The 27,113-nt window shown below is 32.0% G+C and overlaps 1 protein-coding gene across 4 annotated transcripts in view; it reads right to left on the bottom strand.

Moving 5' to 3' along the window:
• The window catches only part of AP3B1 (adaptor related protein complex 3 subunit beta 1), a 320,898-nt gene that overhangs the window by 99,074 nt on the left and 194,711 nt on the right, over positions 1-27,113 (bottom strand). For all 4 annotated transcript variants that reach the window (XM_051991812.1, XM_051991813.1, XM_051991814.1 and 1 more), the window contains exons 15-20: positions 25,200-25,376; positions 14,662-14,848; positions 13,542-13,672; positions 6,774-6,879; positions 5,257-5,410; positions 2,329-2,470 (exon numbers count right to left, since the gene is read on the bottom strand). In XM_051991812.1, coding sequence (XP_051847772.1) covers positions 2,329-2,470; positions 5,257-5,410; positions 6,774-6,879; positions 13,542-13,672; positions 14,662-14,848; positions 25,200-25,376 — 897 coding nt within the window. The remainder of the gene's footprint in view (positions 1-2,328; positions 2,471-5,256; positions 5,411-6,773; positions 6,880-13,541; positions 13,673-14,661; positions 14,849-25,199; positions 25,377-27,113) is intronic.

Below are 27,113 nucleotides of genomic sequence, written 5' to 3'. Positions count from 1 at the left end.
AATGAGTCAACAGGCATTTATTAAGTGCCTATTATATACCAGACATTGTGCTAACTGCTGAGAATACAAAAAGAAATAAAAGAGTGTTCCCAGCTTTAAGGAGCTTAAATTCTAAAGTGCTCCCACTTTAGACAAGTAACAACATGACAAGTAAACAAATATTTACAAATAAGATATACTTTCAATATAAATAAGAAATTAATTTAACAAAGAAAAGGCACTAGAATTAGGATGAGTTGGGAAAGGCTTCTTGATATTTATCTAAATTTATTATCTCTTTTAATATGTTATTTCATTTAATCCTTACAATATTATATATGAGGTGAGGATGGGCAACATTAATTCTATATAGGAAGCTGATTTAAATAGCCAAAAAAATCACACCTCCTATCTCAGAAGATCATGAACTGAATTAAGAATTTTTAAATAAATCAATAAAGTCACTGAAACTTTGAGAAATGCTCTACAATCCCATATTCATGCTCATTTCCCCTGAATACACAGTCTTAGAAGTAAATAGAATATGTAGGAATGAGAGAAAAGGATGTGGGAAGTTTGGAGATTGCAAAGCAATAAATTTTCTATACTTTTTACCATAGTAAGATAAGAAAAAAGTGTCAAACTTTTGCCTTCATTGTTAATATTTAGAGCAGAAGTCATTATGCACAATAACAAGTTTCTTCCTTTTGACAAATGTCCAACAAATTCTTCTAAACAGAAATATGGTAAAAGTAATGTATGTAAAAGTAAATATGGTAAAAGAAATATGGTAAAGTCCAAATCTCTTGTAGAGAACATATCAAGCATTAGTAATTTCTCCAAATAAATGAGAGGGAAGAGGACTTAGAGAAAGGAAGAAATTGCACTCATCAGTGAGATTTTTAAATAAGTTTTATTTAGTTTTAAATGGACAAAAAAAGATGCTCATAAAATAGGGGAAATATTTTTATAAGCATATTACAAGGATATACCAATCAATTAACAAGTATTTATTAAGTACAATCTGGTATGGCTTCCTAAAGCCTTGCTTTATGTAACAGCTTGGATTATTTTACAATGACTTTCTACATTTAGAGTTAATTGAACACAAGATCATCATAGTTATATAGGAATTCTGTAGGCTTGAATCTTAATAATTTTTGTTCAATAATTTTTTTGAGGCATAAATTAGACTGAGATACAAAAAGGTAAAGGATAAACTTAGCACACTAACTTCTTTTGTATCCCTTTACCTAGCATTACCATCACAAACTCCATTGCCAAAGTTAATTTGCCACGAACCACATCTCTTCACTCTAATCTCTCTAGACATTCTCTTTGCCTTCCCCAATAAAGACTAACAGAATTTGAACATTAAACACCAAGGAATAACTTATATATAGTTCACAGATCCTATAAAAAGCAACTCGAGAAAAATTCTATATTCTATATGCTAGAAAATATGAACCCATAGTCAACAAAACCATTTAAGAAAACTCAATTAATGCATTTAACATTCCACTATTTTATTACTGTCAACTCATCATTTCCCAAACAATGGTTTCTTGGTATAAGCAGCATTTAATGTTAATTAGAGCATTTACAATAACCTTTTAAATATTTAACTTTTTGGTAATTTGCTATGAAGACAATGAGATGATAATAAATTGAAAGTTGGTGTCCTAATGATCTTTAATACACAGATAAATTCATAGACTTTTCTCAATTAATAGCATTTCTCAAAGTTTCGGTGACTTTATTGATGTATTTTAAAATTCTTAATAAATGTTTATTTATTTTAACTCTGAAAATGAACAATCTAAAAAGTAATGAATATAAGAATTCTTAACTGTCCAATTCAAATTACAAATTGTAGTCTAAATTTGCAATTGCACTATATACAAAAATATATAAAATGAAATGCTATGACAAATAAAAAAAAGTAAGGAAATGCCTGTATTCTGTAAGGAATAACTACATAAAGAAAGGCAGTTGCTTGCTTTGATGAACTCTTTTACCCATTGTTGTCATTCAGTCTACTAAAAAATTTCCAAAAATTCCTCATTTCTACCTCTTTAGTCCATCTAAAAAGAAAAGTTAGTTAGGTGGGCTTATGAGGAGAGCAAAATGCAAAAGAAGTCACAGGTATAAATATGCTTTTCTGACCACAAACATGGTTTATTACATAATACAGGTTCCTATATAGTTCATGAAAGATCAGACCAAAAGTTAACTCAAATTTTAAAGTTTTCCATTAGTTTTAAAATACAAATGCAATGATCCTTAAGAAAATGATTTGTTAGAATATTAAAGTCCAAAAATAAATATACCCTATATCAAAAATCTCACCTTACTGGGTTTTCTTGATTCATATTCACTTTCTGTGTCTGATTCAGAGTCTGAAGAGCTTTCCTCTATTGAACTAGATTCAGAATCGGAAGAATCAGATGATTTCAATTTGGCATTTGTCTTCTCATCAGCATCAGAATCACTGTAAAACAATATGTACCATGTTTGTCATTATTTATAGATAAACATGTTTGTAAAATATTCCAAATGAAAACATGAAAAGAAACAACTGGATTATCTGTTTCATGAATTTACGATGCATAAAAATTGTAAAGAACCTTTACTAAATAAGAATATCATAACTTGTTCTCTTTAGTATATGAAAAGATATTTCAAGGGGGCTCAAAAATCCAGAATGTATTAATGGAAAGATAAAGATGGCATTATCTATCACTAGGAAAATCATTATCTATAAACTCATCAATTACATTAAAAGTCACATGTACTTCAAATAGGATAGCTAGAAAAGGTCATAAAATAACACTAAACAATGTCATCAATAACAGTGCAAAAATAATTAATGGCTACTGAAACTAAATTTACCTGAGTTTATCAGAAAAACATTTACTGTATCATCTGTAATAACTTAAATCTTTAGATTTTGATTTGGAAATGATGAATTTTAACATCAGTCATTGTTTAAATTTAAGCATATTTATATAACATGTATATATGCACACATATACATATATACACAGAGAGAGACATGTTTATATACGTTGCTTATGTGTGATTTTAAAAGAAATTCTAAAATGCAAAGACACAACAAACACAAAATATATGACTAGATCTTGGCCCAACCAGACTGATTTCTCACATACTATAGGTTGGTTGGCTGCTGTCCTTCATTCTCTTAAGAGGACCAAAATGACATCACTATGTTAGAGTCAGGTACAATGTGTCTGATGTGGCAACAATAGTCCCTATGAACATTTGGGGTTGCTTCTCTTACTCTGTGCATCTCACGTTTCTTTTGGGTTGATTCAATTCTGCTCTGTGCATAGAGTACAGCACCTCTAGTCCCTAATCAGCAATGTTTAAGCCAAAGCATTTGACAATGAGGTCTAAAAAGGTCATATGAAGAGGCATTCATGAATTCCAAGGTATTTTGTCTCTTCCTTCTAGCATAAGAGATTTACTTTACTAATGAAATATTTAGGCTTTATATGCCTAAATTTAATTACAGAAAGATTTTTATGAAGAATGAAAACTATATGGCACCTTTAAAAATAATTCTGAAAGACAACTTAGTTTTTCAAAATTTTTCAGCACTATATTTTTCACAAGGAGAAAGAAAAGCTCAAAAATTACAAGAAATGCACAAAAACAAATTTGGAAAGGAAATCAATTCTTTCCTACAACTGATTCTGTGGAGCAAATATAATTATTTTTTCCTTTAATAGAACCATGGTACAATGGCAGAGGGATGTACAATTTATCTAGGAAGGCTGAGATATGTATATACATTTTGGTCAAAGAAAGAAAAAATTTGAATTCCTTATGTTTAGGGGCATATATAAAAAATCAATAATTTGCAAAATTTCCTTATTTATATATCCTAATATTTTAAACAAAAATTTCTTCTAGTAAGATAAACCTTTTTTTCCAGATTAAAACATACCCGAAAAGAATAGGTTATTTTTGTGGAAAATAATTCATATATATTTATGAACATTCAAAAAATATTCAAAAGCACTTAAAATATTATATAGTGCTACAAAAATGTAAACATATATAACACTAAAAAAAAAGTATATAAAATAATTTTTACTTCTGAAATTTTACCACTCATAGCTATAATCTATCTTCTACTACTACTAAAATAACCAAAAAGAAAATTTTCTAATAAGAGAAAGCTATTAAGAGCAGAATATTACTCCTTTGTTTCAACAAGTGAATGGTTTTTAACTTCTTTAAGAAAAGACTTTCATAGAAAAAGTAGTATTTTATTATGTATCACTCAATTTTGATGGGTAATTATTGTTTACCTTACTGCTTAGAATTTCAGATGTTAATCTAATGAAAAGAATTTACTGGTAACTAGCTTTTTAACTTTGCAATGATGAAAAGCCTGTATTAATTTAACCTACAGATTTCATTTGTTCTGAACAGGAAAAACAATATAAATCACTTTTAAAATCATTAAATCCTGACTTAAATTAATAAAGTCATAATTAGGGCATTATGCTGTGTTTGTTATGGAAGTGGCAGGGCGAGCTGCTTTAATTACTGTCTGTAATAAAAGGAGCAGAGTGCGTACTGCGCCCCAATCAGCGCTGTCAGCCACGACTGAGCTGAGCTGCAAACTCATCAAGTGAGCTGGCAGCAGAGTAAAGGGTGATCATGTCTGCTGAGGCCACTTGCTGACAGCAGTGGAGGAAACAGATTTATACAATCCAAGGGATTAGCCCCAATTACTCAAAATTTTAATGATACTTTAACACATGATAATGTTGTTGATAATGGGCAATCTTAAAAAGCACTAACACTTAAATATCTTCTGACCGTCTCCCTTCACAGCCCCTGACTCGAATATTTGGATCATAATCTTTTTAATATAACATTATTTAGAAAAATCAATTGTCTTAGTTACATAATGGCAAAGTGTTGAAGGATTTAATTTTAGCCCTCAGCAAAATTGCTGCAAAAGGTAATTAAGTGTTTCACACCTACTGCTTGATCACTTAACTCAGCCTCCCAAGGTTATACCAATTTTCCAAAAGCAACCCCCAAGATTTGTTCAAGTTAAATATGAAATCTAAGCATTATGGCAGTTTAAATATGGTCTAGTACTATCTTACCTTAATTCAAACAAATGTAACAACCACATTAATTTATTTACTTTCTAAATTATGGGGAAATATTAACCTGGGAAGAATATTGCATACAAGTGCTGAATTTTAAATGTATGATAAAATCTACATTTACCTTTCTTCTGTAATTTTAGATTTGTGCTTGGCCACTTGACTTTTGTTGTCTAAATCTGATTCACTGTCACTCTCATCAGAGGAATATTCATCACTTTCCTCACTACTGCCTTCTTCCTTTTCTTCATCTTCACTTTCACTTCCAGATTCACTCTCTGAGAAGGAAAAAAAAAAGGTATCTTTTATTCCTCTGTAGCCTTCATTTTATAGGTAAGGTAGTAGAGATCTGGTTGTTCACTATAGTAGGCACATGACCCTGGATTCTTGAAGGCCATGTGAAAACAACATTAATAGGACCCAATAGGTCCTACACACCAAGATGGATCAGCTTAGAAAAGGTGAATGGCAGCAACCAGAGTATCCCTTGTCTAAGGACAAGCCTATCTAATTTTGGAAAGGCTCATCACCACATATTGATCCCTGAGGTGGTTGTTTGGGGTTTTGTTTCTAATTCCAACAGCTCATGAAACCATCCACTTCTGAGAAGAGTAAAGGTTCTTAAAAGACCTGTCTGAAAAATCTTGCTCTCTCACTTCTGCTAGTCTTCTATGGTGTCCAAGACTCTCATTACTAGAATTATTCTATTAAATTAAGGTACTATCACTAGATTTCCATGTTAAAAATGAAAGTAGATAATATGAATATGTTTTACATGATTACACATGTATAATCTATATCAGATTGCTTACCAACTAAGAGAGCAGGGATAGCAGAGAAGGGAAGGGATAGAATTTGGAACTCAAAATATAAAAAAGAAAAGTTTAAAACTGTTTTTACATATAATGAGGGGGGAAATAAAATAGTAAAATGCAAGTGGATTATCAGGAAAGGTAACTCAAAAAAAATCAACCATATCATATGAATAAAGTTTAATTTATCAATTACCTAATATTTACGAAGTGCCTATCATATGCAAAACACAGTATCACTGGTTTGACATATGAAGAAAGGCAAAGATTTTATGCATAAAAGGAGAGGCAGGGAAAAAAAGGTCTGTAAGCAAGAGATACTAAAGAAGAAAGCCCTAAGGCTTTAAGAAACCATGGCAAAGGATCCCAGGATAGAAAGTGAAGAAGAGTAAGAAGATTAAAGACCAATTTTATTCACTTTATATTTTATTTAGGCTCAGATGGGTCTTCACAGGTGGTACAAGTGTACAACAATAGTAATTACATAGAGGGAAAAAAATATTTTTCATTATCTACATTTCAAGCCCTGAATATTAAGACTGGGAAGGAATAATACAACTCATCTGATTTATAGGCAAGGAAACCTGAACCCTGAGAGATAAAGTAATATGACCAAGTTTAGACTGTGCTTAGGGACAGAGATTATATACTTTAGAATAATTTAAGTAACTTAATAAATTAAGTAACTTAAGTAAGCATAAAAGACATTTTATAAGGTATAAAAACAGGCATTTCCTATTTCCCAGTGTGCACACATCTGAGGTTCTTGCTATTCTAAGGGTTAATGTCATAAAATGAACATCATGATATAATAAATGACAATCCATACCACTGTCACTGTTGCTGTCAGACGCATCCTCTTCAGATTCTGAATAAAACTTTTCATCAGTTTTCACTTTCTTTGCTTTTCCAGATATTGATGTCCATTCCTTTGCCTGTAAGAAAAAAAATAATACACACACACACACTTATAAAAATGTAATAATCTTCCTTTATTTGGGAATACAACCATGATCACAGAAGCCAGTGCAAAAGGTCTCTAAATGGCTTAAACAGATATTTCAAAAATCCCTGAAGTAAAATCCATGTCCTTACACCCCCAAGCAGATGGTTTATAACCTTAATACAGATGCTGTTAACTTATAGCATCAGTAAACTTATTTTAAACTCTATACAATTCTAATAAGTTTAGCTTATTAGAACCCAGAAGTTGTTAGAAATATACTGATAGGAAGGAGAAACTGTCACTGACAGAGGAGAGAAACATTTTTTAAAATCTACTGGCATATAACAATCTAGAGTCATTAAATGTAGCAGCAAGCAATCCTCCATATCCCAGAAGACCAAGGGTTTACAACCATCATTAAAAACACTAAAAGTTATGTACAAACTAATCATGATCCAAGCTACTGATAAAATATCATATTATGCCTCACATATTTTATTTAAAAAAATAAGAAGCAACCAGATGATGCAACTGATAGAGTCTGAGTTTTTTAATCCAACTTCACCAACTAATCAGGCAAACTCTTAGAATCTCAATTTCTTCATCTTTGAAAAGGAGGTAAACTTCCCTAACAGCTTCAGAAGAGTGGTGTTAAGCATGACATGAAATAATGTGCAACAGGAAGGCCAAAAGAAGTTGTTATATTATTCTGAGAAGGGGTCCATGTTTTTCACCAGACTATCAAAGAAGCTGATACCATTAAAAGGTGAAAAATTCTATCTTTTCGAGAATATATTTTATTTTGATATATTATTTAATCTTGTGCAAAGTTGCAATCATTTGTTCATTTATGTTGTCATCTATGTAATTGTAAAACCAGAGACCAATCCTTAAATTTCAATTCTATCTTATAATTCTATAATTCTCTTATTGTTAAAGTTAACAATACTATAACAATATATATATTGTGTATATTGTAAATAACAAAATAATAAAGTTAAGTACTAGATAGCAGAGCAGAAAGAGTGCCAGATCTGAAGTCAGGAAAATCTGATTTCAAATTCAACTTCAGATACTTATTAGCTGTGTGATTTTGGGCAAATCACTTAACCCTGTTTGCCTCAGTTTCCTTACCTGTAAAATGAGCTACAGAAGAAAATGACAAACCACTCCAGTGTCTTTGTCAAAAAAAACCCAGATGGGCTTACAAAGAGTCAAACAAAACTGAAATGACTAAACAATAACAGTACTGCTGGGTTACTTATGTGGTATATATTAATGTAATCCCTTAAAGTAATTATATACCTTCTGTTTATCAGTACTGCCTTTCCTTTGTGCATACACAAGTTTCTATGCTCCCCCAAAATAAAAAAAATGATAATTTAAAAAAGAATATCAGCAGTTGTCTATAAAACGGTCCACAATTAAATTTAGTCCTATAATAATTTTTCCTCTTTACAGAAAATATAAATGTACATTTTTCTGAAGCCTAAAGAACATTCTCCATGAGTAGTTTTAAGAAAAAATGATATACCTGATTTCTTAAGGCATCTACCTCAAGATGGCTGTTATAATGAATAATTCAAATCAAATTAGATTTTATCTATAAGGCATTCTGAAAGACTTAAATCTTTATAAAAGGGCTTTTTTTTTGCTATTATTATTATTTCTTGGTGCAAAAATCCACCAATAGGAAAAATAAATTACTGTCCCCAAGAAAGAACATTTTGTTATTAGAGTTTTGAGTTGTAAGCTCAGGGCCTAGAAATCTAAAAAATAAGTTAAAAGAACTTTCAATGATCCTCAACAATATGAAAATGCTTATAAAAATGCATTGACCATTGCTGACTCTTTTTATTTGGATACTTAAAGAAAAAAAGTGGTATTATGAAGATTTAGCTAGTTTAAGAGAATGACATAGGTGTGAGCACAAAGTTTAAGAAATACAAAAGTCAGGCCAATTGCAACTAAAAAAGAAAAATCCAGTCAAAACCAACCAAGAGAAAATTTTATTTAAAAGCTTCTCTGGTGTCATAACATAAACAGACTGCATGTATGACATTCGAAAACACTGTACAATTTAAAGCTAGCAATATTCCACAGGTGACTAGTTTTTATGTATATTTTTTATTGTATATTTTTATTTTTATGTATATGTTTTTAAAAACAAAATTCTATATAACTAATAGAATATTACTGTTCTGTAAGAAATGAAGAGCAGGCTGATTTCAAAAAACCCTGGAAAGACTTATATGAACTGATGCTGAGTGAAGTGAACAGAATCAGGAGAACATTGTATACATTAACAGCAAGATTATGTGATAATACATTTAGCTCTTCTCAGCAATATAGTGATCCAAGACAGTTCCAAAAGATTTGGTATGGAAAATGTCATCCTTTTCCAAAGAGAGAACTAAGGAGAGTGAAAGCAGATTAAAGCATACCCTTTTAATCTTTTGTTTTGTTTGCTTTTTCTTTCTTGGGATTTTTCCCTTTTGTTCTGATTTTTCTTTCAAAACATGACTAATATGTGATTATATTTAAAAATTATTGCACTTGTATAATCTATATTAGATTGCTTGATATCTTGGGGAGGGGAAGATAAAGGAGAGAGGGGGAAAATTTGGAATTCAAAATCTTACAAAAACGAATGCTGAAATCTATCTTTACCTGTTTTACTATTGAGTAAAAATATATACCCGCTTATAATAAATCTAGTTAATGTAAAGCCCATTTTCCTTGCTAATATCCATTTCAAATTAATAATATTTTACACTATTAGATCAATGAACATCAAAATGGGAAGACTTTTGAGTTTTATCATACTGAGGCTTCTTAAGGCAAGATTCAATAAGAGGTTTCTGAATCTATAAATGATAATAAAGCTTGGGTACTAACTTTGAAAATTCTAGGGTATTATGCATGCAAAACAGATTTAAAACTCATTTGTTACTGGATGGGGCAAAAAGGGATGAAAGTAGGGAAGGAAATGTCAGGTATTCATCAATATTAGGGTTGCAGAAAAAAAATTAATTTTGTATTCTTACCCTTAAATGTCTTTGTGCTAAGTCAAGAAGTCTGAGAAATGAACAAAGACAAATAACTAAATGGCACTAAATGATAAGACAATTTTGCAAAGAAACAGAAGCCTTGGGGTCTGCTTCTAGCAGTTTTGATCATAAGTATTTACTCAGTATTACAAATGTCAATAAAAAGTCATTAGCAATGAATCTTGGGAGAATAGTCAGTTCCATGAAAAGAAAAGGATGCTCAAAGCAATTTGGTTTCATTGGTCTGGTTTATAACAATGGAAGAAAAACACTGAAATATGAACGTAAGCAAAGTTAAAGTAGGAAAATTCCCCACCAAAAAAATGCAAAAAAAAAAAAAAAAAAATGATGCTGCTAAACAAAATCTGAAACAAAGTAGCATCATTATTGATTATTACCATGAATTGTTACCTTCTAGGGATCAGCTAGTTGACACAGAAGATGGACTGTTAGGTCTGGAGTCAGGAAGACCTGAGGTCAAATGCTGCCTTCCTAGATGCTTGATCCTAGACAAGTCACTTAACTTCAGTTTCCCTCAGTTTCCTTATTTGTAAAATGGGAATAGTAAGAGCACCTACTTGCTAGGGTTGTTGTAAGGATCATATGAAATGATAACTGTAAAATACAGAGTGCCTGGCATATAGTATGGGCTACATGAATGTTGTTATCATCATTGCATACCAGACTACAACAAACAATGTGGGGGGAGAAGGGAGGGGAAGCAGCTACATGGTTCAGGGCTTAGTGTGCTGGGCCCAAAGAGACTCACATCTCTTCCTGAGTTCAAATCTGGCCTCACATGCTGAACAAGCCAATAAACCCTATTTGTTTCAGTTCCTCATCTGCAAGGATGGAGAAGGAAAAGGCAAACCACTCCAGTATCTTTGCTAAGGAAATTCCAAATTGAGACAAGAATGGGACATGACTGAACACAATCCAAACAATCTGGGAAAGAATAATTAAGGTTAGACATATTTCCCACCAAATAAGAGCCAGAAGACAGCTTGGTGCAGTAAATATTAAATTGGCCTGGAGTCAGAAAAGATTGGGTTCAAATTATACCCCAGATATATATTAGCTTTTGGCAAGTTCATCTCTTTATGCTCAGCTCTTTAACAGTGTAAGAGAACATTTTACTCACTAACTTTGGGATTTGGCTCTGAGGACATTCCCTAAATTAGTGAAATTACACAATTAAAAAAAAAATAGAGTTATATGTAGAAGCAGTCTCAGAAAAATACAGGCATAAAGATACATATATGTACATTCATATACAGAGAGATTACATATTCCATGTGAAAAGCATCACAGAGTAAGCATTTGTCAATGCCTTCTGATATCTGGGCATTATTACATAAAAATAATATTCTTAAAGAAATTACTAGTACATAGATAGACTAGAACAACTGTGTTGCAGGAAATGATAAGCATTTGATAACTCTTAACTGAGTGAAAATTTAGAAAATAAAATGTCTTAAGTATGTTAGACAACATCACTATTAATTTCCTAACTACATTAATTTATCTTCAAACAGAATATAAAGAAAGGATTACTTTGGAGTCAGAATTTTTTTCCCCTGGCAACTCAAATTTTAATTGCATTTTGTAACTATTATCTTTCTGGCATGATGATAAAAACAACAACAGAAACAGCAATAAAAACAATCTAGAAATTCAATTAAAGAATACCTAACTCAATTGTATTGCATGAATGACATTGATTTTTATTGCATCATAAGAGATGGCAAATTAAAGGATTTCAGAGAAAAATGGGAAGAACAGCAAGAACTGGTGCAGAGTTAAATAAGCAATACCTGGAAAACAATATACATGATATAAGCCAAATATGATGTAACTATAGTTATTAATCTTGACAAGAGGAAGAGATAATGAAACTCCTCCCTTCTTTTAGTACAGAAGGAAAGGGAAGGTTTACTATGTATTATCAGAGAATGATATTTTACTGGTTGGTTTTGCTGAATTATTACTGTTTGGGCACATAATGAATGATGATGATAGTGATAATTTCTGGAAATGAATACGATATAAAACAGTCACCAATAAAACATTTCTAAATTTTTAAAAAATATAGCTCTTGATTTACACTTACTAAAATGCCTTCTAGAAATTTTCTATAACCTATATGCATAGATACACATCCATACACATATACACACTTAAAAGTAATATGCAGCAGTTGCCTCTGAAAATCTACTCTGATTCCTTTTGATTTTTCCAGTATGATTAAGTGTTAGATTATATCAAAGGAAACAAATTTAAAAGTCTCTAAAGATATATGCCTCCATTGTACAAAATTCTATCTTCCTTTTGACAATAAATACAGGTATTTTTCTTATCTACTCTCACTGACAGAGAGTGTGAAAAACAAGGTTAACTTGCATTCTCAGCAGGTGTAGTCTTCTATAGAGGTCCAGTGGAGAGTTTCTAAAAAGTAAAATATGTTTTCTTAGCCATTCAAATGTTATTTGATTAAAAAAAAAAAAAAAAAAAAGCTTCTCTCGTCTGTTTACTGAAATTATAGCTAAGAAGGCTATTGTGGATGCACTGGAGGGAAGCCACAAAAATCAAAGCAATCTATGAGCAAGGCCAGAGAAGGGGCAAGAGTTGTTGTTTCAGGCCTGAGAACTTCAGTTCTGAAACTTTTGCTAGTAGGGGAGACTTTCAAGTGTTTTGAGAAGAAACATGATAAATAAAATAAATACAAGAAGCTATTTACATAAGTTATTCTTATAATAAATATCCCTCATATTCTAGTAATACTTCTTATATAATATCTGAGAAAAGTGACAAACTTAGGGACAGATTAATTCAGGCTTCCTGAATCCTAAGCCCTTAAAATGACAGAGGGAAATTATTTTTTCTGTTAGTCATTTTAAAAATTTACTAGCTACATATAATTAATTTCTAGTAATAGCTGAAAAGCCTCTGTTTACCCCATTTCCTGCATGAAAATATTGTTGTTGGTTAGGATATCATTCTTTTGACCTTATTAAGGTCAAATGCATGTATTTGTTTTTGCTTTTAAGAAAAAAAGATGGGGATTTATACAGAAGGTCTAACAAAAACAAAATGCATGATGTGAAAGCAACAGAAAAGCACATTAATAATTTCACATTGTGTCCTCTAAGGACATCAGTATATAATATTACCATTGTACATATCCAGGTTTCACTAGGAACATTCCATTCTGTAAAATCATCAGTTGATTAGATGCAGCAGAGAAACTAGAAAAGGGTATATATTTTTACTAAAAGGGCACAAAACAAAATTTAGGAAAATATTGACCTAAAACTTAGAAAACAAGGGGAAAAGATCATGCCAACAAATGTGAAAACCCCAGAAATTCAATTTATACAGTTAAACATACTTTATAAACGTACACTCTTTACAAAAGTCATTGTTTTTCTTCTTGTAAATATAATATACACTGTCAGGGAAATACGTCTTTAGTGTCTTTACACACACACACACACACACACACTCACACTCTCTCTAAAAAATAATAAATCTAATCAAAAATTTCAAAATGAAATATTTTTGGAATACTTAACCAAAATTATTTTTAGAAAGATTAACTTACCGATTCAATCACTTCAACATTTCTGACTGATGGGTCAGGCGCCACCTCTGGCCAATTAGACAACTCCAGGTACCCAGAAGCTTTAATGTTCAGAGTGTGGGATAAGGTCCCAAGCTGGAAATGATCCCTTTCTAATAGCAACAGAGGAAAATATACAATAAACAACACACACTTTATATCACAAAGAGAAATCCTAATCAGGGCTAAAGGTAATTGGCATATTACCTGAAATGTCATGGAATAAATATAAAGTAGGAAACTCTTCATAGGTCAAAAAACTGATTTCAGTCCATAGATTACAATAATCTCCCCCATAATGGTCAATAAAAAAGCTAATCAGTCAATGTGTTTAGAGGTGTTGCTCTGAAATGTAGCTTCTCTAAAAATTACTTTACTGTGAATATTAAGAATGACAGCATGGTTAAACAATCCATATACATGTCTTGGCACAAACACATCCAGAATTTTAATAGTTTGTTATTTTCTGTTTTGTTTTTGTTTTTACAATATTGAACTCTTTTTTTGCCACCTAAAGCAAACTGAATATTAAATAATAAATAATATGAAAATTGAGGTAGATAAGAATTTGTTTCTAAGTAAGGTGATCACTTAGTTGATAAGATATTTATTGCTGCTTTTAAAAATCAAGGGGAAATATGTAAACTTCTTTTTTCTCTAAAAAAGAGAATCAAATCTGAAGGTTATTACTTTTAAAAAATAATTTTTATTTGAAATGCTATTACATAATCACTAATATCTCACTTAAGGGAAATCATTTTATTTAAATAATAAAGACATCTAATTAAACATAAGTGAATCCCATATAAAAGCCTACAATTTTTTCTAGTATTTAAACTAAATGCAAAACATATCTGATTAAAAGTCAAATCAGTGTTTTCAGAATCATTTAGATCTAATATATATAACACACACAAACCTAAAATAGTGTGACTATGAAACTTGCCCTAAAGGCAGGTGAGTGGAAAACATATTATCCTTAAATATTTTCATGATAATCATTTATATTTGCTAAGTGACATTCTTAAGTACATTAGAAATAGAACATAATGCCATATTTCTTTATAAAATATAGGTTTTGTAATTATTCTGAAAAGCATACCTTTAAAAGGAGATTCAAGCAATGGGGCAGGCTTTTGTGCCAAAAATATTTTTTTGGCATATTTGCTTAAGGCTCCGCTCTTCTCATTCGGAACAATAAGCTGCCTAATAAATCTTGTACGGTCTCTGATGTCGTAGTTTTGGTCATACTTGCCGAGATTTAATATGTATTGGGTAAGCAATTTTGTCTGTTAGGAAAAAAAAGAGAACAAGAAAGAATACAGTTATTTATGATTATTGATAACTCTGGATAAACATATTTAAAGAGGTAATAAAAATGAATGGTTATGTCAAACAAATGTTGTTCCATAGGGAATATGCATTTCTAACACTGCAAATGGAATTTTGAAGCCAAAGCACATGTCCTCCTCTGTATTGGGGAGGTGAATGCTGAGTACTGAGAAGCAGCCATGTGCTAGATTATTAAACTGCTGAAGTGGAAAGAAAGGCATCATTAAAAAAATAATCATATATGGCAAACCCGCTGAAGGGTCTACGTGAGGATAATGAATGTGGAAATACAACTAAAAACATGGCACTCAAAACTTAATCGGAAAAATATGCAGGACATCAAAACATCAGAGGGTATTAGGGGGCTGGCAAACCGCTTCTGCTGAGGTGTGTTTTATGAAGAGATACTGTCCCTGGCATAAGCAGTGTCTGCACTCTGACTGCACTCAGTTACTTTACCCTGAATTATGACCCATTAAAGCAGACACATGAATCACTGAACTGGATTACTGCAAATTATTTGCAGTGCATTTAGCTGTTACTTTTTCATAAAAGCAAGCTGCTGATGCCCTCTAAAAACTAGGATAAAAGACTTCTTCCATTTTTTTTTCCATGCTGCTTATAGCCTCCAATAATATTGGTCATTTATTTATCTAGGTAAGGAAACAACATATATTATAGCAGTTTTCATACCATAATAAGATTTCCTAATTCAATTCCTGAGTATACGATATTAATACACATTGAGATAATTTTAATAATAATAATTAAAAGTGAATTTTAACAAAATTTTAACAAAAAAGAACACTAGGTACTTGTATTCAAAATTTTGGCTCTTTTGTTTTTAAAAAATGCCTTTAATCTACTGTGCAGATATAAAATTGTAAACTTAAAAGTTAAATGTTACATATGTTATATGTGTAAAAATATGAAGTAATCTCTATAAGCAGTTAATTGTATGTATATATACATGTATATATATATATATGTATAAATGTATATCTACCATATACATGAGGATACTTCACAAGCATAAGAACACCATCAAAAAACAAACAAAAACAAACAAACACACAAATTCCTAAAAACCCAAGCTATCTGTATACTTTAGCAAAATTGAAAACACTACAGACAGTTATTTGAAGGTATTAATCTAGTAAAAGCATTTTTCCATATTGAAACAGTTTTTTTGGTAATATAGTACTCAAAATACCTTGAGTTTCATTAATACAAAAGAACAACTATAACATCAATACTCTTCCATATAAAATATGATTATCCATAATTGTTGATATAACAATAAATGTGAATTAATATTGACAAAGCTCCATATGAAAACAAGCTTATGATTTGTCATTTTAATAGAATAGACAAATAGAAATTTGTCACTTTAAAAGAAGTAATACATACACCATATGTAAGAGCCACATGGTTTTCATCCTGTTTTGCTAATGCTTACTAATGATTGGCAAATTAGCCAACTATTCACAAAATAGTGTTTTTGAGAGTACCAGAGTTATCAATGAGGCTAGTGAATATGATCTCCAAAGTTAACTTTTAACACATACTGTTGACAAGAGCTTACAAAACTTACTGAAGACAGTAACTATCTTAAACAAACATAAAAGTCAACATAGACACAATAGACTAATCTGTTATTTTTTGATGGACATTAAATGACAAACTTCAATCTTGACCTATTTTCTCAACAAACAAAATTGAAACAATAAGCAGACTGAATAAGACCAATGGCAACTCATTTTTAAAGGGAACATAAAAGATTTACAAAGCACTTTCCTTAAAAAACTAAGCAAAAGGGTGTCTACAAAGATCTTCAAAGAAATGCCATAATATAAGCAAGGTAAATTTTTATTTAAACGTTTGAATAAATAAGATGTTAAAAATATAAAAATATGGATTCTCAGCAAAATAGTACGTTTTAACCACAAAATGATTACATTAAGAAGGTTCATTCTAAAAATAACACATAAATTAGCTCATTGTATTTTATAAATTTAAAATGAAAAAAGTGCTCTTAATTCCACATAAATTAATCTCCATGATTTTGATTATGATTTCTTTGTTTGTTTGTTTTAAATTAATAAATTAAATTTTGGCAAAAATAGTGAGGTGCATAAAGAAAGGGTTCATAAAACACCTAATACAATGACATTGGAGGAAGGCATCAATATGATTTCTGGGTAATTAGTTCCATGTTCTCAACTGAATTAAAATTGACAGGTAACCCAAAGAGCAATGGTAAAATGCAAAAGAAAATAAGAAGATAAGATGGATAAATGTGTGTATATATGTATATGTACACCTATACATGTATATACACTAATTATTATCAAAGTAACTTCTAGGAAAACTATCGAGGCTACAGTTTATTAACACATAAGAAACATGAATGACTTCCTTTTAAGGACAATAGCTAAAATGAAAGCTATTGGATTGATAGCTTGATTGTTGCAGGACAGGGGAAAAAAATGGATTCAAATACTGCCTTTGGCTGTGTGACCCTGAATCAGTCAAATACCTCTCAATATTAGTGGCAACTCCTTATAACATGCACAGAAAGTGATAACCTGCAAAAGGAAATTTCTCACCAGCTGGCATCTAATATTGAAGAAATCACAAGTTGAGTTCAAATAAAAGGAATAAAAAAAGAGAAGGCAAATTCTTTTTTAGTTGAACATAAAAAAAGTTGTAATAAACATGCATATACACTTAAAAAGACATGAAAATTATTTCTAATAATGACTATTATTAACAATAATGAATAAAAAGATACAATGAAGTTGTGATGAAAATGTTAAATCCACAAAATTGAAAAATGGTGAGAATTCAAATGAGATAGTACAATTATGAGATAATATGCATAATGCACCTTGTAAACATTGAAGAACTATATTTTTAAGAGAGAAACTTAAAAACGTCTCTCAAAAAAAGCAAAACAAGAAGAAACATATAATACACCAACCTTGAGGTTTCTCTATTGTTTAATTTCAAAGTACAATATTTCAACTTCCCAAAATGGAAGAAAAAGTCATATTTGTTTAATTCACCATTTCCTGATACTTGTAACACTATTGTTAGATTACACATATCCATCTAAGTTTCCTCATTGGTTAATCAATTTTTGACAACAGCACCCAAATGTTAAAAAATGGAGGCTGGTGCAGGTTCCTAAAGTCCTCATCATTTGTTTTTGCTAACTAAGCCAATCAATTCTTGAGTGCTTGTTTTAAAATACTATCCAAAATATATAAATGAAATTTTAGGTTTCAGTATATAATCAATGTAATAACATGTGGGTGGTAAATAAGAATATCATGGATAAGTAAAATTTACTATTAATCAAGCAACAATAGTGAATGGCAATTCCACTAGCCAAAATGATTGATATGAGGTTCTCTTATTTTTTATTCTCCAGCTTCCGCTTTGAAAAGTGTGCTAGGTGCTAATGAACTACTATATGTCTAAAGGGCAAGCTGCAAGAAAATGAAAGGAAAAATAGCATACAATATGTCTAAACTACAAAATGGAAAATCAGTCCAGAATAACAGAGTTAACTATGGGGTGCTACAATCCATGTCTTAGGAATGTGACTTTCTCATTTCTAAATTATGTGATAAATTATAAACCAATACAATTATAATACATCATTTCAATCATTTTACATCATTTTAATAATACATCATTTTAAAGTAAAAGATTATTTCTATTTTATTCTAGATTTATCAGAGTGCCAGTGAAGTTTCTTGAGCTGGAGAAGAACATGGGTAGACCAGTGCTTATGAGAAGTCATTTTGGCATATGTGTTGATGATTGCTAGGAGGAGAAATTGTAAGAAAAGGATTAATTAGAATGGTACTGCAATGGTACAGGTAAAGAGTAATAAATCTATGAATAGAAACAAAAATTGAACCCAATGAAGTCAATGAGATTACAGAGAGAAGAAAGCAAACCAAGCCCAGGACAGAGTCCAGTGACATATTTATACTTACTAGATGGAATTTAAATAATAATCACAAAAAAAGAGCCTTAGAAGGAGCAAGCAGAAGAGGAGGAAGAGATTACTTTATGAAGCCAAGAAAGTGGTTTCTAACTGTCAAAAACTCAAGAACGAACGAACGAATGAATAAAAGCATTTATTGAGTGTCACTATATGCAAAACACTATGCTAAGCAAACAGGGATACAATTAGAAGAGTAAGACAGCCCCTGCTCTCAAGAAGTCCACATACAAAGATGTGAAAGATTTCAGCTGAAAGTTAGATGGAAAAGTCATACAGACTTAATGGCAAAGCAAATGGTAATGCCTCTTCTTTAAGATCATTTTCACTGACAAAATCATTCTCATTTCTGATATAGAACCAGTTGCCAGTGCCAAGGACTCTGATGATAAGAATTTCGCTTTCTGGATCTTCAGCAGTTGTGGCTGTAACCCCCATTAGGAACAGTCTCCAAGTTGCATATCCATAGAGATGCTGCATGGCTGAGGACATGGAGTTGGAACAATTGCTCCTTGGGGCTTTGGGTTCAGAAGTCTGGATCATCTCTTTTAGGTTCCAAGGTGGTGGACGTTATTTCATTTTCCTGGAATATGCTGCTTCCTGCCTCTCCCCCTCAGGGTGCCTTGCTACTTTGCAAAGTTTCCCTGTCTGGCCTATATAGGAATGGTGCTTGTTTTTCAGTTGGTGGGGATAGTTGGTCCCTATTTTAGAGGATCTGCTTCTTTGGATGACAATAAGGTTTGGGCTGAAAAATAAGACAGGTAGACTAGGGGGCACTGTCACTTCCAGGGTTCCTATGGTGGCAGCTAGTCAGAGATCCATGTCCAGTCATGTCTTCTGTCAGACTTACCATATCTTTTTGATACTAACTCTTTGATACCTTTTACATTCACGTCCTTCTCTCCATTCTAATAGTGCTAATTTAAATATTTATGTCTCTTTGTCTATACTTGCAGTAGATCCTAATCAGTCTGCTTTTTCTCAGTCTTTCCTCTTATTAATACACTATTGTCAACAAAATTGCCAAAATGACTTTGCCATGGTGGTACTGATGAGAAAAATTTTCCAAAATGATAGCTGAAAGAACTGGGCTGGAAATTTTAAGTGCACATTCTCGTGGTCTTTCTTCTACTAATAGATCAAATCATTTTGAGTGAGTATAAATCTCTTCTGAGAGGCTCTCCATTGTTCCAGAGTTTAATGAAATCAATATGATACGAATCTTCCTTCATATGCACCAGTCCAATCTTGCAACTTTCCTCAATTTTGTATTTTTTAGTGCCATTTTCTACTTCCTATATAGGCCTGAGATAGTGATGACAGAATTCAAAGCTATGGTCACTGACATACTTTTGATAAAAAATGCAGTTTGTTAAAGTCTTTTTTTGAAAACATTTGTAATTTTTCTTCTATTTGTGATCCGCTTCCCATTTTCATCTTGAAGGCTCTCTAGATGATTCTGCTTAGCAAATACTTTGATAATCTTTAAATTTATTTTTCTCTCTCCCCTGTTTCTTTTTAAAGAGATAATATAGTTCATACTATTCATCATGCTTTTTCATAAGAGTTTACAAACAAGTTTTCCATTTAGTATTGATTTTTGCAGCTATAGTTCTTTGGATGTGGCATCTGGTGAGGAGATGGGCATCCAAAATACAATTACTTTTTCTCCCTCTTTTCTGAGAGCATTTCTATAGAAAATTTTGTTCAGAATTTAAATCCTTATTGCTTTTCCCATTTGCCTTCATGAAACTCAATGGTACAAGGAGAAATAAGAAAGGAAAAAAAATCCATCTTGGCTAAAGACCCTATAGCCTTCAATTATAAACATTAATCCTTTAATATTTATAGCAAACTTGGTGTCATCCTCAGCTCCTTTCTATTATTGCCAAGGGCACCAGAAGTACACCTTCCAGTCAGTAGTCTCTATAGCTCCTTCTCATCTATGATTCCTCACTCTCCCTCATTAACTATTCAATCAGTTACCAAGTTCTATCAATTCTACCTTCACAAAAGCTTTCATATATGCCCTTTAATCTTCCCTGACACAACCTCCACCCTAGTATAAGCCTTTATCATCTTACTACTGGACTATTTCAACAGCTGGTTCCATGTTCTCCTATTCCACTCAATTCAACTGTCAAATATATCATCCTCAAGTACAGTTTAGGAAAGGAAGTCAGCCAAGCTCATATCCTCCCCCTCCTTCCCTGTTCAGTAAATTCCAGGATCAAATATAAAATCTACATTTAGTTTTTAAAGCCTTTATTAATCTAATCCTTTTCCATCTCTCCTCTCTTCTTGTTCCTTACACTCCATCAAATACTCTTTAATCAGTCACACTGAACTCCTTGAGGCTCCTCACACATGACAAACAGGCTTTCTCTCATGTCTGGAATTCTCTCCTTCCTCACCTCCATTTCATGGCTTTCCTGGCTTCTTTAATATCCTAGATAAAAGTCTATTTCCACAAGAAGACTTTTCCAAGCCTTATTAATGCTAATGCTTTTTCTCAGTTGTTCATCTATCACATGGCTTTGTGTGTACACACACACACACACACACACACACACACACACACACACACAATATTTGTAATAGTTGTTTTCATGGTCTCCTCCATTAGAGACTGTGAGTTCCTTAAGATAAAGGATTGCAATCTGGGTTTTAATGATCTTTTTTTGCTTACCATTACCTGGCACATGGTAAGGGATTACTAGATGCTCAATGACTAACTGATCTACTACACATAATGAATGTTGTGACAAAGTTGGAAGTTTCTATGTGAACAGCATTTATTTCTCTCTTCTCATAAAACCACAGCCCTAGTTGAGGTCATCATTACTTCTGCGCCATCTACAGAAATACCATTCCAACTGCTCTCCCTATCTCAACTCCCTTCTCATTCCAATCATTCAACAATTCATTGAGTTACAAAGATTCTATTAAACTCAGAAGGGCCATGTGCCACTTTGCCCTATTCAAGGTGCTCCAGTGCCTCTTGATTACTTTGAGGAACAAATTAAAAATCATTTAAAGTTCTTTGTGATCTCAGCCCTTTCTATCCTTCTAGCTGTCTTATGCTTTAGTTGTATAATAACCTTTTCAGCTTAGCTACATGGTCCTACAGGGGTTTTTCAAACATAATTCTTCCTCCCCCAGCTTTGCAGGAGCTGCCCTTCATGCCTATGACACTCTCTAACTTTCACCTCTCTTGTTTCCCTGACTTTTCTTCAAGACTCATCTCTACCCTTTCACCTAGCAATGTTTCTACTGAGCTTATATCCCAAAGAGATCTTAAAGGAGGAAAAGGAACCCACGTGTGGAAAAACATTTGTGGCAGCCCTTTTTGTAGTGGCAAGAAATTGGAAACTGAGTGGATGCCCATCAACTGGAGAATGGCTGAATAAGCTATAGTATAAGAATGTTATGGAATATTATTGTTCTGTAAGAAATCAGGATGGATTTCCAAAAAATAGAATTCAAAACAAAAAAACCAGCAACTAGTGACTTAAATGACATTAAAAGTAACCTTCATAAGAGAACGCATAGATTTTAATAAAACAATTTTCCAGAGCAGACCAAATCTTTAACATTCATACAACTGGTTGAGACATATAGAGATAAAAGTCAGCTAGAATACAGTTTAATTATCTCTGCAAAGTATTTGACAGTGTCCATGCTATTCTTGTGGAGAAGACAGAGAAATATAGGCTAAATAATGGAAAAGTTATATGAATTCAGAACTAGCTGAAAAACTATATCCAAAGGAGTGTTCATTTAATGGTTTTATGTCAACTTGGCAAAAGGACTAGGTCAGTTATACAAAAGATCTGTTCCTGACCCTATTGTGTTTTCTCCTCCCTTAGTCAATTAGTCAATAAACATTTTTAAGCACCTATCATGAACTGGACACTGGCATGGGAGATACAAAAATAAACAGACAGTATCTAACTCTCAAGTCTTCACCCATTATAAATATGATGGGAGAGATAACAAAACAAATATGTTAAAAACAAGCAATGTACAAGATAAATTGGAAATACTTAACAAAAGAGAGGCACTGGAATTGAGAGGTTGAAAAAAAGCTTCCAATAGAAAAGGGAGTTTCAGCTTTATTTGGAAAGAAGCCAGGGAAGCAAAGAGGCAGATAAAGAAAGAGCATTCTAGACATGAGAGACAACCAGAAAAAAGCCTAGAGCCAAAAGATGGAATCCTGGAATAGCCAGGAGGTCAGTGTCACAGGACTAATGGATGTGCTGGGAATTATGGAGTAAGAAGACTAGAAAATTAGAAGGGGGCTAGATTATGAAGGGATTTGAATGCCAAACAGATTGTTTTCCATAGTATCCTGAAAATGATAGGGAATCATTGGAGTTTCTTAAGGAAAGGAGAGCTCCTAAGAGCAGATAGTCTTTTTTTTCTTCCATCTCTAGTGCTTAATACAAAGTGATGTTTTACAAAGTTAACTACTTGATACTCATTCATTCCTATATTAATAATTTTATCAGTAACTTGAATAAAAACATATGTAATTATAAAATTTTCACATAATACCAAGTTAGAATGAATTACTAATATAATGAGTAAAAGAAATAAGAATCAAAACAATCTTAGCTTGAAATATGTAGCCAAATCAATTATAATGAAGTTTAAATAGAATTCAATAAAGATTTATATCTGGATTAAAAATAAATAAATATCCCGAGTATCAGATGGGGCATCTAGAGATTGAAAAATATTTACTCTAAAAAAGGCCTCGGAATTTTAGTGGACTGCAAGCTCAAAATGGGGTAACATTGATTATGGTAAACAAAAAATAATCATAATTGCATGAAAAGAAACATAGTTTCCAGGACTAGGGAGCTGATAGCTGATAATTCTGCTTGCATTCTGACTGTGAGATCCAACACAAGCCATATATGCTTTCAGTTCTCTAAGCAACAAAAACTGTAGGTTGCAGAGACAATGCTGACTTAACCAGAGTGACTTTCTTCATTTGGGAATTGTCATCAGTGAAACCTTTCAGGTTGGTCCAATCCTGATACCCATCATATCAGACATTAGTTAAGATTCAATGAATGCTTTGTATCACTATGAATATATATAATCTTTCTGTACATTGTTCCTATTTACTATTTTTAGACTTGTAAATTATTAGTTTCAAGACAAAACTATTTCTAGTTTTAATGAACATAATTATTTTTAATCCTGTGAGTAGTCTATTGTAACAGTTTGAAAATCAGTGCGCATAAGCACACTTTTAGTAACCAAAAAAGGAAGAAGTCATTATAGTCTCAATGTAACATAATTCCTAGCTTTAAGGACATTATAGTTTGAACATCAAGAAATTTTAAAGTTATAATAATATTTTTATCAGTAGGTAATTAAACTTAGAGGAAGCATAATTATCCATTTTATTTCTCAATTTTAAAAAATGAATCTATTGTATGAAGAAATCACAAAGAAATTTGAAAATGATTAACTTAATTTTATCAACAATAACTTAGGACTTGATAAAATTTAAAATATGGAAACATCTAACCAGTAACAAAAGGTTGGATAGAGTCAGCATAAGCCTTGAACAGGCCAACAAAATCATCCCTAATGCAACCAATGTGACACCCAGGGTAAAGAATAACCCCAACAAACATGAAAGAAATTAGACACCAATTTCCCAAGCACAAGATGCCAAGAATAAAAAATTAAAAAGAGTTGTTTTGATGCTGGATGACCTATGAATGACATAGACAGTTTCTTGGGAATAACAATAACAACAGCAATAATGATGATAGCTAAAATTCTATAGACTTAAATAGTGTTTTAGAAACATTATTTCATTTAAACTTTTCAACAACCATAAGAGGTAGGTGCTAATTCATCCATTTTACAGATGACCAAACTGAGGCAAACAATGTTCAAGCAAATTTGTCACCTATATTATGGAACTAAAATGAATATCTTTCACAAAGTTGGTCAGCATATTTTATTGTTTTTGTTTTTGCTGAGATAATTGGGGTTAAATGACTTGCCCAGGGTCACAAAGCTAGGAAATGTTAAGTGTCTGAGACCAGATTTGAACTCAAGTCCTCCTGAGTTCAGGGCTCTATCCACTGTGCCACCTAGCTGCCCCCAGCATTTTTTATATAAGACTTTACAGTTTCATATTTGACTCTCACAATAACTTTGTATGTTTTGTATGTTATAAATATACTAAATAAGCAGGCCTAATAAGAGCACTAGGTAGGAATTTAGAAGAAAATTTTAGAGTTGGATTTTTATAGTCTTACCTGCTTTGAGTTCGTTAAATATAGTTTGGCTCCTAGATTTAAAATCTGTAGCTTTACAAGATCATCCTCACTAGTGAAGCTTTTAGCCATCTTTCTCAAGACATCAGGAGCAATTTTAGGAACACGTTCACAATTTTCCCCTAGTAGCCAAAGAATACTTGCTCTAGCCACAGGAACCTTAAAAAAAAAAAAAATAGTAATGATATTGTTATAAAAATGAGGCAGACATATTATTCTTTTTTATAGCTTTTTATTTTCAAGATGTATGCATGGGTAATTTTTCAGTATTTACAGTTGCAAAACCTTTTGTTTCAATTTTTCCCCTCCTTCCCCTCACCCCTCCCCCAGATGGCAGGTTGACTAATACATGTCAAATATGTTAAAGTATATGTTAAATACAATATATGTATACATGTCCATACAATTATTTTGCTGTATAAAGAGTCGGACTTTGAAATAGTGTACAATTAACCTGTGAAAGAAATCAAAAATGCAGGTGGACAAAAATAGAGAGATAGAGGGCTCTAAGATCTATCTATGTAGTAGTTCATAGTCATCTCCCAGAGTTCTTTCGCTGGGTGTAGCTGGTTCAATTCATTACTGCTCCATTGGAACTGATTTGGTTCATCTCATTGCTGGAGATGGCCATGTCCATCAGAATTGATCATCATATAGTACTGTTGTTGAAGTATATAATAATCTCCTGGTCCTGCTCATTTTACTTACCATCAGTTCATGTAAGTCTCTCCAGGACTTTCTGAAATCATCCTGCTGGTCATTTCTTACAAAACAATAATATTTCATAGCATTCATATACCACAATTTATTCAACCATTCTCCAATTGATGGGCATTCACTCAGTTTCCAGTTTCTGGTCACTACAAAGAGACCTGCCACAAACATTCTTGCACATACAGGTCCCTTTCCCTTCTTTAAAATCTCTTTGGGATATAAGCCCAGTAGTAACACTGCTGGATCAAAGGATATGCACAGTTTGATAATTTTCTGAGCATAGTTCCAAATCGCTCTCCAGAATGGCTGGATCTATTCACAATTCTACCAACAATGTACCAAGTATCCCAGTTTTCTCACATCCACTTCAATATTCCACATTATCTTTACCTGTCATTCTAGCCAATCTGACAAGTGTGTAGTGGTTGTCTTAATTTGCATTTCTCTGATTAAGAATGACTTGGAGCAACTTTTATATGGCTAGAAATAGTTTCAATTTCTTCATCTGAAAATTATCTGTTCATATCCTTTGACCATTTATCAATTGGCTAATGGCTTGATTTCTTATAAATTAGAGCCAATTTTCTATATATTTTGGAAATGAGACCTTTATCAGAACCTTTGACTATAAAAATATTTCCCAGTTTATTGCTTCCCTTCTAATCTTATCTACATTAGTTTTGTTTGTACAAAAACTTCAATTTGATATAATCCAAATTTTCTATTTTGTGTTCAATAATGATCTCTAGTTCTTCTTTGGTCACAAATTCCTTCTTCTTTCACAGGTCTAATAGATAACCTATCCTGTATTATTCTAATTTATTTATAATCTCATTCTTTAGGCACATTACTCTTAAAATTGATACAGAATTAAGTGTGTTAAATAAGTCTATCTGCTCTAAGAATAAGCTTACATTTTGGTATTACTGCTATTAAACAGTGACTTTTTCAATTCATTTCATAGTGTCTGGTTTGTGGTTCCTATCACCTTTCTTATTATGTATATAAAGATATGTCTGCCTCTCAGAGTATTATAAGTTCAAGTGCTATCTTTCCATTGGGAAATGCAAAGGAATTGATATTGCTTATTAGAAAATATATACATCTATATGCATATCTCTACTTAGCTATAGTGAAAATTAAAGGCCATTCTTCCAACCCTGAACCCCATTAGGCTCTTTA

This window comes from Antechinus flavipes, chromosome 1 (genome assembly GCF_016432865.1).
Source record: "Antechinus flavipes isolate AdamAnt ecotype Samford, QLD, Australia chromosome 1, AdamAnt_v2, whole genome shotgun sequence".
NCBI classification, from domain to species: Eukaryota; Metazoa; Chordata; class Mammalia; order Dasyuromorphia; family Dasyuridae; genus Antechinus; species Antechinus flavipes.
Note: the sequence above shows the minus strand (reverse complement) of the source record. Positions and strands in the feature narration are given on the sequence as shown.